The following is a 16,233-nucleotide window of genomic DNA, read 5'->3' as shown; positions in this document are numbered from 1 at the left end:
CTTTAGAATTTGCCTAATTCATGCGCGTTATATGTTAAATAGTCTGATGTGATATAGTGCTAACAGTATTAATATAAATAAAATGGAGTGTTCTATATACTTTAAAGTGCAATGTCATGTCGAGTGTAGATATAAAAAGCAGTTCAATGAATTAAAGTAAGAATGTTATATATATATATATATATTCAAACTTGCGGGCTTTCAATGTACGCTTTACCGAAGATCCACCGCAACTTCCTGAGATAGTAGAGGTGTCTTTGGAGTGTTTTTGCAAGGCGAGAGTCGAACTCTTGGAAAAACAGACACCAAATTGAATCTCCCTTTTCGTATATATATAAGAACGCGCCCGCGTTCCTCAATCTATCCTCTTCTAAAACTCTCGAGACTATATTTTATAAATGTCCGCGTAAAATGTCTTTTCAAATAAATATAGGATTTATAACATCTTTATATTAATTAATTTTCATTTATTATTACTTTTTTGATTATAAAGTATACCACATATACGTTTTTACAAATTCTTGTCTTTTGTTGCAAGAAATAATTTTTTTACTATATAGAAAATATAAAATTCTATTTCTTGTACTTAAATTTTGCATTCTAGAGATTCTAAAGAAGAGTCCAATGAATCTGTTAAAGAAATGAAAAGCCAAATAAAGCCTTTGTACTCACACTTTGGATCAGTTAGTTATAAAGCACCGGTAGCTAAATTTTCTTTTCACTCTCTCTCTCTCTCTCCTCCCACTATATAATGTCGTCATTCTTGTTTTATCTTTCTCTCTCTCTCTCTCTCTCTCTCTCTTGTATATGTATGTGTGCTTTCCAGTGTGGCTTTTACATTGAATAGAAGGCGTGACAAAGCGCAACGCATACATATTTCACTTGGGGAACGAACAGTGTTCCTCTAAAGGGGGCGTGAAAGCCTTCCTCATTAATCCCCTAGGATAGAACATTCTCCATTGGTTTCCAGGACAAGGGAGGTGTGGTTTCATTGACAAGAACCAATCATTTCCAACTACCATTCTCTCCCACTACTATTCGTGTGTTAACTTGTTTGAGAGAAATTTTCTCGTGATTTTTTGGTGCCTGAATGTGTGGTTCCTTGCGCATCCCTAGAACGCACTTCGCTCTCAGCAAAGAGACGTGTGGGTTCCCAGTAGTGTGTTTTCACTCGGGATTGAGTAAACGCGTTTCTGTTGTGTATCATAATATCTCGTGCATGCGGCTTATAGATAGGTTACCCACCAGCACCAACAGAAAATCTTGAATATATCACTTGACCTATAAAAGTTGATAACAAAACAAAATTTCTTTTTTACGATTCAAAATCCGTGTTTTTATTTTCATATCCAAGATATTTTATGACTTTTAAAAAAGTGATAAGTGTAAAGTGTTTTTTTATAGTTTGACTATATTAATAAAGTGCTTTCTTGTTAATACTGTGATGATGCAAAACAGTGAAATTAGTGATTGATATGACAATGGACAACTTTAACCGCTCACCTTAAAAGTGTATGTGTGTGTGTATTCTCAAGAGAAAAAGTAACCAAAATCTCATAATCTGATCAGTACACATTGGACTATTTGAAACATGGCTCAGGTTTAAGATTGGTAACTTTATTGGAATTAGCCTGTGTTGAGAGCTTTCGGTCCCTTTTCCTCCCCAAAAAAAAAAAAATCCACAAAATGCATACCCTCTTTGGTGAACAAAATGCCTATTATCGGCACGCGACAGCAGTGCCTGTAGGTATGGGGACTCCTTCTTACCCAAGCGTCGGCGCCACACCCGGATATTACGAACAATATCGCTACGGGAGTTATGCGACGGCCGCTGGCTATCCAGTTACGGGGATTTCCCAACAACAATTTCATCATCCTGGAAAAGATATGGTGAAGCCACCTTTCTCCTATATTGCTTTAATAGCCATGGCAATACAACATGCTCCAGACAAGAAAATTACCCTCAACGGTATCTATCAGTATATAATGGAAAGATTTCCCTATTACAGAGAGAATAAACAAGGCTGGCAAAATTCAATCAGACATAATCTCAGTCTTAATGAATGTTTTATTAAAGTACCACGAGATGATAAGAAACCAGGAAAAGGAAGTTATTGGTCACTAGATCCAGATAGTTATAATATGTTTGACAATGGTTCTTATCTAAGAAGACGAAGACGTTTCAAAAAGAAAGATGCATTAAAAGAAAAAGAAGATGCAATGAAACGACAAGGATTAGTACAAGAGAAACGTTCTGAAGATAATAAAACAAATTTAAGTGTTTTATCATCGACTGATAATTCGACGAAAAAAATTTTAGAATCAGGACTTTGTAAACCAAAAAGAGAACCAATTAACGATCCCAGTGGTTCACATTGTATGATTAGTAAATATGCTCACACACCAATTCAGGATAATAAAAATTCAACAACACAAAGTGTTATACAAAGTGCATTGGGTCCACATTCTGTACATCAGGTGCATCAGGAACCTATTCAAGATGTTGCAATGGGATTGGATCCAACCAGTTTTAGTGTTGATGCCTTGATGACAAGTCGAGAAAATGGTACAATGATGAACAATTCAACGAGGGATCATCAACATCATCATCCTTCTCATCATCATTCACATGGACTTCAACATCCACATGGACATCCACATTCCTTAATGTCAGCAGCAGCATCAAGGGATGCAATGGGTGGAGGTATTGGTAGTAGAGATATTTCCATAGCAGCAACAACGACAACAACAACAACGGCAGCAGTTGCAGCAATGATGGCATCGTCGGGATATGGCCATGTGTCAACGACAAGAGGTGGAAATCCTTCACCACCCAGTTCGATGTACGCTCCTTATTGTCCCTCTGGATATATTATGGATCATGCTGAATATAATTCTTCATCGTCTAGAAATCCTAATAATACAGGACATACCCAGTGGTATCAAGAAGCTGCAAGTCCCGATGCTGCTACCATTTATCAAGAGACACAGTCACCAAGCTGCCAACTTTATAGGTATTGACTCATACTACTTAAAATATTACTCAGATATTTTTTTATTATTATTATTATTCTATTGCATTATTTTTTATATCAAAAGTTGACTGAATGATTTCTTAAAAAATCAATTTTCTTTTAAATTTCGAGAAAATGTTCCTTTTTATTTATTGTTATAAAAATATTCAAAAATTTGTTTCCTATTAAATCAGTTTTCATTTGAATTTAAATTTATATATAACTCAATAAAAATTTTATTTCTAATCATTATTGGAATAAAATAACAAAATTCAGCCTCTTAATTATTCAGAAAGAATTTTTTTATTTTGTTATAAAGAAGCATTTGCTTAAAATTTATAGAAAATCAACTCTGTTTTAAGAACAGTAGCAATATTTGACTTAATGTTTTTCTTACATCAGCAAAATTGTTTTAAAACATTTTCTTTTCCTTTACATAAATTTTTGTTGAGCTTTTTTTCTTCCTTATAATCTAACTTAAAAAAATTTCCTCATTTATTTTCGTTACAAATGTTTTCGTATATCTACTCTTGCTTCATTTCCTGTACATTTCTGTTTGACATTTTCCTTAAATATTGCAATTTGTTTTTGATCAAAATATATGTATATATAATATGTAATTTATCTTCAGTCTTCTTTATGTTCTTTAAATATTCATTTCAGAACGTTAATCAATAATAATAATAATAATAATAATAATAATAATAATAACTGCAATTTAGGTTTAACATTTATTTATTTGTTTTTTTAATTAAAAATTTTATGAATTTTCATTATTGAATATTATTAATTATTTCAGGTCTAGCCCGCCAACATCTCTTTCTTCAGGCGCAGCACCATCTCCACCTTTATATCATAGATATTATCAAGACTGTAATGCTGTCAATGCAAGTGGAAATTTACCAATAACGTTGCATAAATACTGAGAATACCGAAATTCAAGGTCTCATCGAGACCTTGAAGGTACTATCAATCATTATGATCCTAATCTTGTTTATGTAAAACAAGAATGGATTCCAGTCCATACATCCGAAGAACTATCAAAAGAATGGAACTAAAAATTTTTATTAATTCAAAAAATCTATTGCCTCCTTAATTTATATATAAAAAAAAATTACTATTTATTATTAAATGAAACTTCTTTTCATAAGCATACTCCTAACGAAAAAATTGAAATAACTATTTTTTCCAAATTTAAGTTGAAAAAAAAAAATATTTCCAATCTTTCAATCATAAATTTTCTTCATTTACAACAATAAATTTTTAAATATTGAAATAAATTATTGAAGAAAATGTGTATATATTGTACATATGAAAATTTTTAAAAAGTGACGAATTCTCTTGCAATACATATATATTACTCATATATGTAAAGATACGATTCGCATCACCTGAGCAAATGTCTTTCCTGACCTTACACAATCGGTATATTCAAATTTTACCGTAAAATTGTATACTATATATTATTGAATTTGTAAAAAATTTGATGCGGTCTGGCTTTCGGCAAATATTTTTCTGGTCTCAATACTCAAAAAACGTTATATAGGAAATATATAAATGAAGGAAAAAAATATGAAAAAATAATCATTTTAATAATAATATCAATCGAAAATATTTATTCCTTAAAAATCTTAGACAATTGTTCATAATATTTCCAGTTCCTTTTTTTTGATTATTTTCTTCTTTGTTTTTTAATAACCAAAATTCTATTCTAAATCATTTTTTAAGAATGATAAAAAAAAATTGTAAATGTTTATGTAATATATGGAAAGCCATGTCCTCTTGTAAAAAGTTAAATTTTATTGTTAAAACGTAGATCAGTTATCAGAATTCATTTTTTTTTTAATAATAAAAATTATTGCACGGTAGAAAATTTATTTAAAAAAAAAAAATATAAATAATACCGTCAAGGAAGATTTATATTTAGTCTTTAAAAAAAAATCCAGTCGGTTATGTGCATTTATCGAAATATGTCAAATTCACGGATAATATTTGAAGAAATTCAAATTTGTGATTTTTTCATTTTCGAAAGAGAGCTGAGATATATTTATTGATACATAATTTAGTATATAAATTATATATATAAGAAAATAATGTGAATAGATAAGACGCGTTAGCTAGGTACATTAAAATTATATATATATATATATAAAAAAAAAAAAACTTGAGTAGCAAAATTTTGTTTTAGACTCCAAAAAGTTTTGTAAAAATTTGGGAAAAATCATCTTTTATGTAATATGCCCAGCAAAGATTTTTCTCTAATTTTTCAACTTTTTCAGAGTAGATCTCTGCGTGTATATTTGAAAAAAAAAACTATAAGTATATATATATATATATAGATAAGTGTAGATTGTATAGAATATAAAAGAAATATATATATATTAATAGAAATGTATAAATATATATGGAACCTTGTGAGACATTATATATTATATAATTAGCAAATATTATATAATATATATAGTTGTTGACAACTTCATAAATTGTTCCCGAAATATAAATATATTACACACACAACTAAAACGAATTCTTTTTTTTAATTTATATCCAATCCTTTAACATTTTTCCACATTTGAAAAAAAAAAAAAAAAAAAAAAAAATTGCAACCCTGGTTAATGTTATAAAATTGAAAGTCAGTTAAACAGATATGCAAGTGCTTAGATATTTGAAAGCCCAGGGTGATTAGTTGGCTAGCGGTTTTAAACAGAGGCATCTCACTTTCTGTTAGGAATTTATGGCCAAACAACGAAAGATACATTGATTATACTTCCGACGCGCGATATATACTTCTGGGGATTTTCGGTTTTAAAGCTCGCGTGGTTTAAGTTTATTATCGTCAATAGTTTTTTTTTGCGCATATGAAAACAAAATTTACACATAAAAAATATGTTTCAATAAATTGAAATTCAATTTCTTCTTTTTTAAATTCTCACTTTTTTGGATCAACTATAATAGTAAATTCAAATAGAGTTTCACACACACTCTTTTTTTTTTTTTGTTTAACCAGTTCTATCATACCAGTATAGTTGTTATATATGTCCTGAGGGAGAGATTTAACTGCATCTGCTATAACACGTGCTCTGGATAATAACCTTCAGGTTTATAAATCCTCTCTGCTCTACTCTGGTGCGGTCAATCCGTTAGTTTTTTCAAAAGACGTGATTCTTAACATTTTATATACTATATATGGGATTAGTCTCTTTTTTTCTTCTTAATAGTATAAATAAAAAATACTTTTAGAGTATATAGGAATTTTTTATTAAGGATGTTTTCTATTGTTTCTTATTTTGTTGCATCTTATTTTAATAACTTACAATTTTCTAAAACTCAATATATAGTACAGATAAAAGTCAAACATTTCTTCTTTAAATTCTTCAAACACTTGAGCTTATCCTATCTAATGCGAGCAGCAAATAAATAGGGTCGTGTGAGGTTTTCTTTATGTTTGCAATGGTCTCTATAGGCTAATAAAATGTATATATACATTTATAAAATATAATATTAGCATTCGTATATTTATTAAATCATCGAAATTGTATAAAAATTTCTTGTATTTAATTTAAAATTTATTATTTATAATATTAAAATACTTTCTTTTTGAGATTTCTATTTGTTCATCGTTTTTATTCCTTAATTAACCTATAAATAGCTTTTATTAGATGCACAAATTTAGGGCGTATATAGAACTTGGTCGCTAATTTCCACGCTTTCCGTCGTATATATATATATTATAACATATTTTAATATATCTCTGGGAAACGGTTCCTCTCGTCGTCATGTCTATACTCGTCCAGGAGAAAGGCAGTAGCAGGTGTACATTTTCCCAGGAACACCCCCTGGCAAAACGCGAAACTAGAATTGCTCCGTTATACCCATCCATCCGTCCGTCTGTCCGTCCTTTTACTCCTCCTCCCGTTTCTGAAATGAGGAAGGGAAATATCCACGGAATAGGGTTGTGTCTACCAATGGGGTGGCAAGAACGACGAAAATTTCAGTCGCCATACTGAGAAATCGATACTAACTTTCGTTGTTGTATGTATAACCGAACTATATATATATATATATAATAATTAAAAGAGATTCGCTCATTTTAAAAATTAGATTTTTAAAATCTTTTGTAGATTTTTTTTTTTTAATAAAAATTACCTTGAATAAGTTTAAGGAAGAAACCTTGCACTTGAATCGAAGACAGGTGTTTTTCAATCGAACCGCAGAGACAAAAAAGAAAATATATTTATTCTTATATTTTTTTAATCGCGATGACCTTCAGAAAATGCAATACATTTTGCGGGACTGATATGCGTTTAATCCAAAATAAAGTAAACAGAAAGTGCGAGCGTCATTATGACATTAAATGCTAAATTGGTTGTGCAAACATGCGGTAATATCGCCTCGTTTGGAAATAGAGATACACAATATACGGTTCCCAATCATTTTACCACAATTTTCAGTTTAATTATGGAGTGGTATATAGACGCGATACAAATACCATATATCAGAAAAAATTTGATAAAACGGTTTCAAAAAATTTTAACTCCTAGGCTTTTTTTATATTTTTAAAAATGGTACCACTCATTTAGCAGTTATAAAACAATTTGTTTATATAATAGGAAACTTGTGGTGTGGTTCTTCTTCTAATTCAGGGGCCACCCGCAACGTTTACAACAAGAGCGTTGTATGGTGAAAAAAAAAAGAGGGATCCAATGATGTTAGAGAGGAGTACATATTGTGTTTATAAAATTACGAATGATAATGTAAGCATTTTTTCACGCTTTCGCCGCTGCGTGTGGGTATGCGGAATACCATCATTTGGGGAGCCCTATAATACACAGGGCCGCTGCGGGGCTAATTTTAGGGTGTTCACACTACTGTTTTCACCCCCTCATCAACAAATGTTGACCGACACCGTTTATACGCAAACTTTACTTCCCATATGATCTTGACACCAAATTTAAGCTGTTGCCTCCAAACACTCTTCTTGGACACTTTTTTTTAGAAATATATTCTAAAATTTTCTTTCTATTTTTTCAAGTGCTTATTATAATTATAATTTATAAAGACAATACCAAAAGATTTAGGTTATAATTGCTATGTACCAAAAATGTCACGTTTCATGCTTTCTTGGTCTGTTGGACCCTTATTTTTTCTTTAGAGTTTTTTTTCGTTATTTTATATATCTATTTTTATATTAAAAAGGTGTTAGAAATTTAGAATATAAAATATTTGTCTGTAATTTAAAAGTATCAAATTGATACGAAAACTATCAAATTAATATAAAAATTCGTATCAATTTGATTTTTTTGGTATCAATTTGATACATTTAAATTAGTGTGTGTGAAAAAAAAATTAAATCGTGAATCGTTTTGACCCAAAATGGTCTATATACAAAATGTATTAAATGATTGCTCGTGCCCAGTCGTGCACGTATATTCTCCCGTCGCACGGGTCATTGTGCATCAATAAAAAACGGTGTTATTGGTGTTCTGTACTTGAATAGGTTAGCCTCAGGGCAATTCTAAAAATTAGGGCCTTATTGCTAGGGGGCACTCTATATATGGGAGCTTATTTCAAATACAAACACAATACGCATGATTGTTTCACTTTCAAATACGCATTAAAGCCATGTACACTCTGCTAAGCAGGCGGCCTTTTTTTTTACAATTGAAAAGAAATTCTATTTATCGCATAAAATTAAACATTTATTCTAAAGTTCAAATTTTATGTATTCTATATTTTTATATATTTTATATATATATATAGTTTTTATACATATATGTATATATCTTTTAGAATTTGTATATTTTTTGAAATATTTTTATATATACAGTTAATAAAATATTTCTTAAATACTTTATTGTATATCTTCTATATTGGATAAAATTAAGGGGTCAATGGATTTGAATGAATTTTCTATATAGAATAGACACTCACTAAAAAAGACAAGTTTACGATATAAAACCAAGTCTATATTTGGCTTGTAGAGTTTACGCAAAACTATTGTTGTTTAAATGCCTCCTGCGGTGTCACGGTAGAATGCCAAGTTATATAGATTCGTCCGATATACTTTCTTTCTCTCTTTATTTTCAAATAATAGCTCAATTGGTCCGAATCTGATGCGGATTAACCCTCGTACACGATATATATAAATATATATAGCTAAGTAAAAAAGCCGTGTCTATAAAAAAAGAGAATAAAGAAAAACGCATATAACAAATACCTTCTTTTAAAACGTTATAAAAGAAAAAAAGAGCATTCCATACATCTTTATAGTATTATTAGTAGGCAATAAATAAATAAACATATAATTAGCAGAAATTTTGCTTAGGAAAATAAATCTTATTTATCTTTATAAAAGAATAATGAAAAAATTATTTTCTATGTAGAGAAAACTATTAAATTTTTTTCGAGAAAAAAATTTAATAAAATTGCTAATTATGTTTCTATATATATATATTGAAAAAATATAAAGGTATTTGGAGTTTTGAAAAGTGGTGAGAAGTATAGGCGACGACAGTGTCGGTGATTTAATATTTTTCTTGTTATGAGTGTAAGCTCTTTCTAGTTTGTTCTGAAAACAGCGACGGATGAGCAGTTCATATCCTCGCACACACAACCACCTGCAAGAGCATCCCCAACCTATTATACTCGATATTCTGAATCTTGCTTGGCGCTTTACTGCCACACTGTACCAGTAGTATCTTGAGATTCAATTTCTTCAACTGACTTATCCAATATCTCATTATATTCTATAAAGTTCAATCTCTCTCTCTCTCTCTCTCTCTCTCTATCCTTAAATATACATTTATAATTATATTATATATTGTGGATTAAATATAACATTACATTATACTAGATAAATCAAAATTTATGTCAAGAAACAGATTTGAATCTTTAATGTTGTGTTTATCTTATGTTTATATGATTTCTCAACATTGTGCGCATATTTCGAATCATATCACGAATTTGAATTTGTCATCTCTAACAAATATTGTACTGGAAAATTTCTTATTACTATATTTTAATTCTACACTGAGAAAAATATGCTATTCAATCAACAGCATTTCTGCCAAAGGTATAAAAATTATTGATTCAAAAGCATATGCTATAGAACCTACACGGAGAAAAAAGATTTCTTTTATAAAGTAACTTTTACTACTTTTAGAGTAAAACTGGATCAACTCGAAGTTTCTGCGCATCTCTGGCAATTTTTACTCCAAAAATAGTAAAATTTACTCTAGAAATAGTAAAACTTACTACGGAAACAGTAAAATTTACTACAGAAATAATAAATTTTACTATTTTTGGAGTAAAAATTGCCAGAGATGCGCAGAAACTTCGAGTTGGTCCAGTTTTACTCTGAAAGTAGTAAAAATTACTTTTTCTTTTTCTCCGTGTATAAAATATTTTACAAATTTTATAGCATATGCTTTTGAATCAATAATTTTTATACCTTTGGCAGAAATGCTGTTGATTGAATAGCATATTTTTCTCAGTGTATAATCCTTATTGTTATACGAACATAGTCGAGTGGTTAGAACTTTCGACTTGTAAATGGAAATCCAAGGTTCGATCCCTAGCGATTAAGATTTTTTCATTCTTTTTGTGAATTTTTATTGAATTAGTCAATCAAAAACTACATGTGAAAATAATAGGAATATTTAGAATATTTTCAGATTTTTAGATATTTGGGTATTTAGATACACTGAAAAAAATGTTTTGTCAGCACAACCAAACTTTGGTTGTGCCAACCGAATTGTTTGGTTAGCCTAACAAAAGTTTGGTTGTACTAACCGAACATTTGATTGCTCGGACCATATACAATTTTTTATCAGTGTATGAATAGTTTAGAATTGTATGTCAATTCCTCCAGGAATTGGAATTGGAATTGGAAATCCGTGATGATGTCCATGGTGATGGTGATGGTGTTCGGCTTGTGGTTCCTCGCGACGTTCACGTTGATGTCCAGGATGTGGTCCGTGATGTCCGTGATGTCCATGATGTCCGTGATGATGATGATGGCAATGAGGAGGTCTATGGTGTGGTGGTCTATGATGAGGTGGTCTATGAGATGGTGGTGGCGAAGGTTGCAATGTAGGTGTTCCCGTAGAATTTGAAGGAGTATCAGTAGAAGTGCTGTTATCATCTGATGGTGGTAACGTTGTACTTCCGGGTGCTTCAGACTGTCCACTTACACAAGTGTACTGAACACAATTTTTTGTTTTATTAAATCATAGATAAAAATATAATTCTCCACTTTACTAAATTTAATTATAAATAATTTAATTAAATTAATTTTTATTTAACTGAATTTCTATTTAACCCAATTTTGATTAAAATGAATTCTACATTTACACAGAAAATTAAAAGGCATTAAAATAAGCTGCTATTATTTTAATCCAATTTTGTTTATTTTAATCCATTTTGGTATTAAAATAAGCAAAATTGGATTAAAATAATAAGCGTTGCAGCTTATTTTAATGCAGTTTAATTTTCTGTGTATCGAATTTTGGATATTTTAATTTTGCAGAATTTAAGAAAATTGGTTTAAATGGAAATAAAATTATTGCTTCCTTCGTAGTGGAAGTATTGTTTCACAGAAAATTAAAAGGCATTAAAATAAGCTGCAACGCTTATTATTTTAATCCAATTTTGCTTATTTCAATCCATTTTGGTATTAAAATAAGCAAAATTGGATTAAAATAATAAGCGTTGCAGCTTATTTTAATGCCTTTTAATTTTCTGTGTTTGTAATTTGTAATAACTTACAGTAACGGCGAAAGCAGCCAAAAAAAGACAAGTTACTAATATTGGCTTCATGTTTCTTTCGAAATTGCTTCTCGATAACTGATATAGAAACGTGAAGAAACTCTCTTTTTATATAAAATTTTCTTGAAAACATATATTATATATACAAGAAAAGTGTAAAAAATAATAATTGAAATTATGAATAGAAAATATAATTAATGAATTATTAATTCATTTGTTATTAATGACACATTAATATAGTTATAATTTCGCTGCGAAATATATTTCCTCATACCATTATTCATTTAATTAGCGTTGATGTTTTTTAAACAAAAAGTGAATACAAAACGTATAGAACTATATTTTTGTATTATTGTGAAATTAATAAGTGTAAAGAAAAAAAAATGGTATAATTTTTCTATTCTCTAATTTCAATTGTTTTTGACGTACCTGTAAACACTTGTGTATATATATTTTATACAATATTTGATCTATTTAACACATAACTGTGTTTAATTTAATATTTATGATTATTTATTGCCATTAATACTTTACTCCAGTACAAATACACCCCTACCCTGGGGCGTATTGACACACTTGCCCCAAAAATCATCTTTAATATATGCGAATAAAGCTTCTCTAATTGAAATTTCATATTTATAATTCCCGTAACAAAAGTCATATTGCATTCTATAGATGACTACTATGTATATATGATTATTTCGAGACGTCAAGGCGTCGCGACGCGTTCACATTTTCTGACGGATGCCGCTAACGAGCGCACTTGACGATTGACAAAATATTCTCAGTACGTGACATTAAATTAAATATACATATTTTTAATTTCTGCAAAAAAATTATTGCCAGAATGCTGTACTCGTTAGAAAATACCATCTTCAAAAAAAAAATGTGTTATAATTTAACAAAAGAAATGTTTTTTTTTTAATCCCTTGAATTTTTATATAAAAATTATACATATGCGGGAAAAAATTTTATTATAGAAAAAAAAGTATTCGATCTTATTGGTATGCACCTATAAGATGTAACGGTATATCCTGTTGATACTGGCAATGTTCTTTGTTGATTTAAACACCCATCATATATGTTGGCCGCGTTGCTTTGACTATTAAACTCACACTTATAGTAGTCACTAACTTGACTGGTTAATACTGCGATCAAAAGGAGATCTATAAGGCAAATTTAATCAATCAAATTGACCTGTCATTATATATTAATCCTTTCCAAGAACCTCTGCGATCATTCTCAAGTCAACAAGACAATTGATAGTTTTAGTTTAAAATAAAATAGAAAATTAAAAAGAAAAAAAATTATCAATTTTTGAAAAAAATTTTCAAGGTTACAAAATGATACACGTATTTTTTAAACTGTTGATGACATGTGAATTTGATTGTTAAGAATTTTTTTACATATAGACTTTTGTAGATTATACAATATAATGGATTTTTTTCTATTCAAAATTCTCCAATGCTGGGCAGGTTATTTTCTGAACAATAGATAGATATAGGATAGGTTAAAGGATATACAGTAAACAGAAAGTGTCGAGTTGTCATGACTGCCATCTACTATAAATAAAAAAAAAAAAACCAGTTACGAATACTATTATCGCTCTAATGACAACTGAAAAGATAATAAATAATCATACAAGAAAACATTAAATATAAAGTCAATCAAGTGTAATAATATAATTAAATAATTAAATATAATTATATTCTTTGAAAGTATATAAAATTCTAAGAAGAAGAAAAAAAATGATGACGTTTTGCAATTGTGAGAATCCTTTTGCGGTATATAAATGTAATGATGCATTAACGAATGGAAAGAGAAAAAAAGAAAAGTAAAAACTAAGCTAAGTATCGCACACACAGATGTGAAAGAAAGAAAGCAAGAGAGAGAAAGAGAGCACGCGAGTCATTTGTCGCAGAGGCGTTCAACCGTTTGATCGCAAATGGGAGACCGACTGTTGGCTTGGCAATGTCACACCCCATCATCCTAACTTCATATATACTAAACATACGAGGGAGAGGAAGCAAGAATAATTGACCGTAACCAAGTGCTTAAATTTCGACCTTTTACAGCTTCATACCTAGAATTATATATCTCTATGATTAAAACTCTAGAGAGAGAGAGAGAGAAGCTTTTCTTATCTTAAATCCGTTCAAGTTAATTTTTTTATACCAAAAAAAAAAAAACCCCCGAAAAAAGCAAGGTTTAATTTGATATTACCTTTTCTTCCCCAGGTAGAAAAATTAACATTACTAACGTTACTAATGTTACTAACGTTAGTATACCTATAAAAAAATTAAGAAAATGTTTCTAAATTGTATTTTTGCAGAAATTTGTCGAAAATCGACCACCAGGAAGTATTTAATGTTCTTACCCGCACTTTTTATAATTTTCATTTCTATTATCACTTCCACTTTTTTATTTTCATTACCGTTTCCACTTTCACTTTTTCTAATTCTCATTCGCACTTCAATTCCCACTTCCACTCTTTCTAATTATCATTTCCACTTTCACTTTTTCTAATTCTCATTCGCACTTCAATTCCCACTTCCACTCTTTCTAATTCTCATTTCCACTTTCACTTCCACTTCCACTTTTTCTAATTTTCATTCCCACTTCTACTCCCATTTTTTCCACTTCTAATTTTCATTAGCTGTTGCCATTTCGACTAAAACTCTTTCTAATTTCCATTTACACAACCATTTCCACTTTTTTTAATTACCATGGATGGAAATTAGAAAAAGTGAAAATGATAATGAAAATTTAAAAAATTAGGAATGGAAGTGGGAGTGAAAATATAAAAAAGTTGTAATGAAAATAAAAAAGTGGAAGATGAAATGGGAATGAAAATTGGAACAAGTGGAAGTGAAAGTGTGAATGAGAATTAGAAAAAGTGGTAGTGGCAATGAATATAAAAAACTGGAAGTGGAAATAGGAATGGGAATGAAAATTAGAAAAAGTGGAAGTGAAGTGGGAATGAGAATTAAAAAGAGTAGAAGTGCGAATGAGAATTAGAAAAAGTAGAAGTGGAAATGGGAATGAAAATTATAAAAAGTTTAAGTGGAAGTGAAAGTGGTAATGGGAAAGTAGTGGCAAAGTTTCTGTGAAAATATATTTTAGAAACTCTTAATTTTTTTATAGGTACTAACGTTAGTAACATAAGTAACGTTAGTAACGTTAATTTTTTCACCTGGGTCATAAAATGTCATGGATCTAAAAATGACACGAACATTATCGATCGATCATAATAGAGATCGTGATCTAATAATATTATTTAAGAAATTTGTCTTTTACGGTTTTTCTTCAAAATATCATCTTTTTTTTTTTATATACATGATGACATTCAATTATATCCAATTTGAGAAATATGTGTCACGTAAAAAAACATTTCATCTTCGCAAAGTATTTTCTACCAATTATTTTGATGACAGGCTCACATTTAAAAGTATTTCTTCCTTTGCGTGTGTCCTGCCGGATGATCTTTTCAAAATCGACCACAAAAGGTCGTGTCCCGACGGATCATCCAACTCCTAGGAATGAGATATTGATGTTTCCGATATAGGTCCTGTTTTACTCATTCTAAGGAGTGTTAACGATTATATAGCGGAAGAAATTTCTTGTCGTCTACGATCCGCCCATATTATTTAACGCTCTTTTAACAGAAAAAATACACACAATTTCCCAGATCATTTATTTTCATATATATCAAATTTTGTTTTATTTTTAAAATTCTGATTTATTATTTATAAATTACAAATATTTATAAATATTTGTAATATTTATTTACTAATGCAATTAATAATTATCATAAAGGCATTAAAATAAGCTGCAACGCTTCTTATTTTAATCCAATTTTGCTTATTTTAATACCAAAATGGATTAAAATAAGCAAAATTGGATTAAAATAATAAGCGTTGCAGCTTATTTTAATGCCTTTTAATTTTCTGTGGGCTCAATAATTTTTTAATAAAAAATATTCTTTATTTTAAAATAAATATTTTTTGTCCTAATATATATGAGAAGAATGAAAGCATAAAAAGCAGTTTCATATTAAAATGATGATGATGATAGGTACTTGGTGGTCATTGAAAAATTTAAGAAGCCATATCTTTTTTGTTTACTGATTTTATAAAATGTATGCATCATACATATATATGCTTGGAGAAAATAAAAAAAACATTCTAGGGTGATAGAATGTCTCTTGAAAATGACGTTGCAAGATGCCACGTGTGTTGAAGGCATTAGGATACTCTTGTTGAAAAATGACCACACAGATATCTCTTTCGATTCCATTGAGTGAAGAAGAAGAAAAAAAAAAGAAGAGGAGGCCAGTAGATGTCTATGCTTCATTTCTTGGTTCGTTCATTCATTCATTCTTCTTCTTACATATACGCAAGTTTCTCGCCTCTTGAGTGGAATATAACTGAACGAAGTGGATCGGATGGAATTT

The 16,233-nt window shown here is 29.6% G+C and overlaps 3 protein-coding genes across 4 annotated transcripts in view; 2 read left to right on the top strand and 1 right to left on the bottom strand.

The window, feature by feature from the left end:
• LOC127282791 (exonuclease mut-7 homolog) overlaps positions 1-16,233 on the top strand; it is a 73,540-nt gene that overhangs the window by 26,258 nt on the left and 31,049 nt on the right. The gene's annotated exons all lie outside the window — the stretch shown is intronic.
• Positions 1,100-5,510, top strand: LOC127282793 (fork head domain-containing protein crocodile). The gene is made up of 2 exons (XM_051307288.1): positions 1,100-3,014; positions 3,814-5,510. Exons 1-2 carry the CDS (start codon positions 1,687-1,689, stop codon positions 3,938-3,940), a joined length of 1,455 nt encoding a protein of 484 aa, XP_051163245.1. The 5' UTR covers positions 1,100-1,686; the 3' UTR covers positions 3,941-5,510.
• LOC127282802 (uncharacterized histidine-rich protein DDB_G0274557-like) lies at positions 10,595-11,875 on the bottom strand. Its single transcript, XM_051307304.1, has 2 exons — positions 11,781-11,875; positions 10,595-11,215 (listed from the first exon to the last, which is right to left on the bottom strand). Exons 1-2 carry the CDS (start codon positions 11,829-11,831, stop codon positions 10,859-10,861), a joined length of 408 nt encoding a protein of 135 aa, XP_051163261.1. The 5' UTR covers positions 11,832-11,875; the 3' UTR covers positions 10,595-10,858.

This window comes from Leptopilina boulardi, unplaced genomic scaffold, assembly GCF_019393585.1.
Source record: "Leptopilina boulardi isolate dan_hultmark-lab unplaced genomic scaffold, ZJU_Lbou_2.1 LbouV2_302, whole genome shotgun sequence".
Classification (NCBI taxonomy): domain Eukaryota; kingdom Metazoa; phylum Arthropoda; class Insecta; order Hymenoptera; family Figitidae; genus Leptopilina; species Leptopilina boulardi.
The sequence above is the reverse complement of the archived record's forward strand: the minus strand, read 5'-3'. Positions and strand labels throughout refer to the sequence as shown.

Coding starts and splice junctions, on each gene's coding strand:
- LOC127282793 (XM_051307288.1), top strand. CDS start 1,687: ATGCATACCCTCTTTGGTGAACAAAATGCCTATTATCGGCACGCGACA. Junction 3,015..3,813: donor CCAAGCTGCCAACTTTATAG/GTATTGACTCAT, acceptor TAATTATTTCAG/GTCTAGCCCGCCAACATCTC.
- LOC127282802 (XM_051307304.1), bottom strand. CDS start 11,831: ATGAAGCCAATATTAGTAACTTGTCTTTTTTTGGCTGCTTTCGCCGTT. Junction 11,216..11,780: donor TGGCTGCTTTCGCCGTTACT/GTAAGTTATTAC, acceptor AATTGTGTTCAG/TACACTTGTGTAAGTGGACA.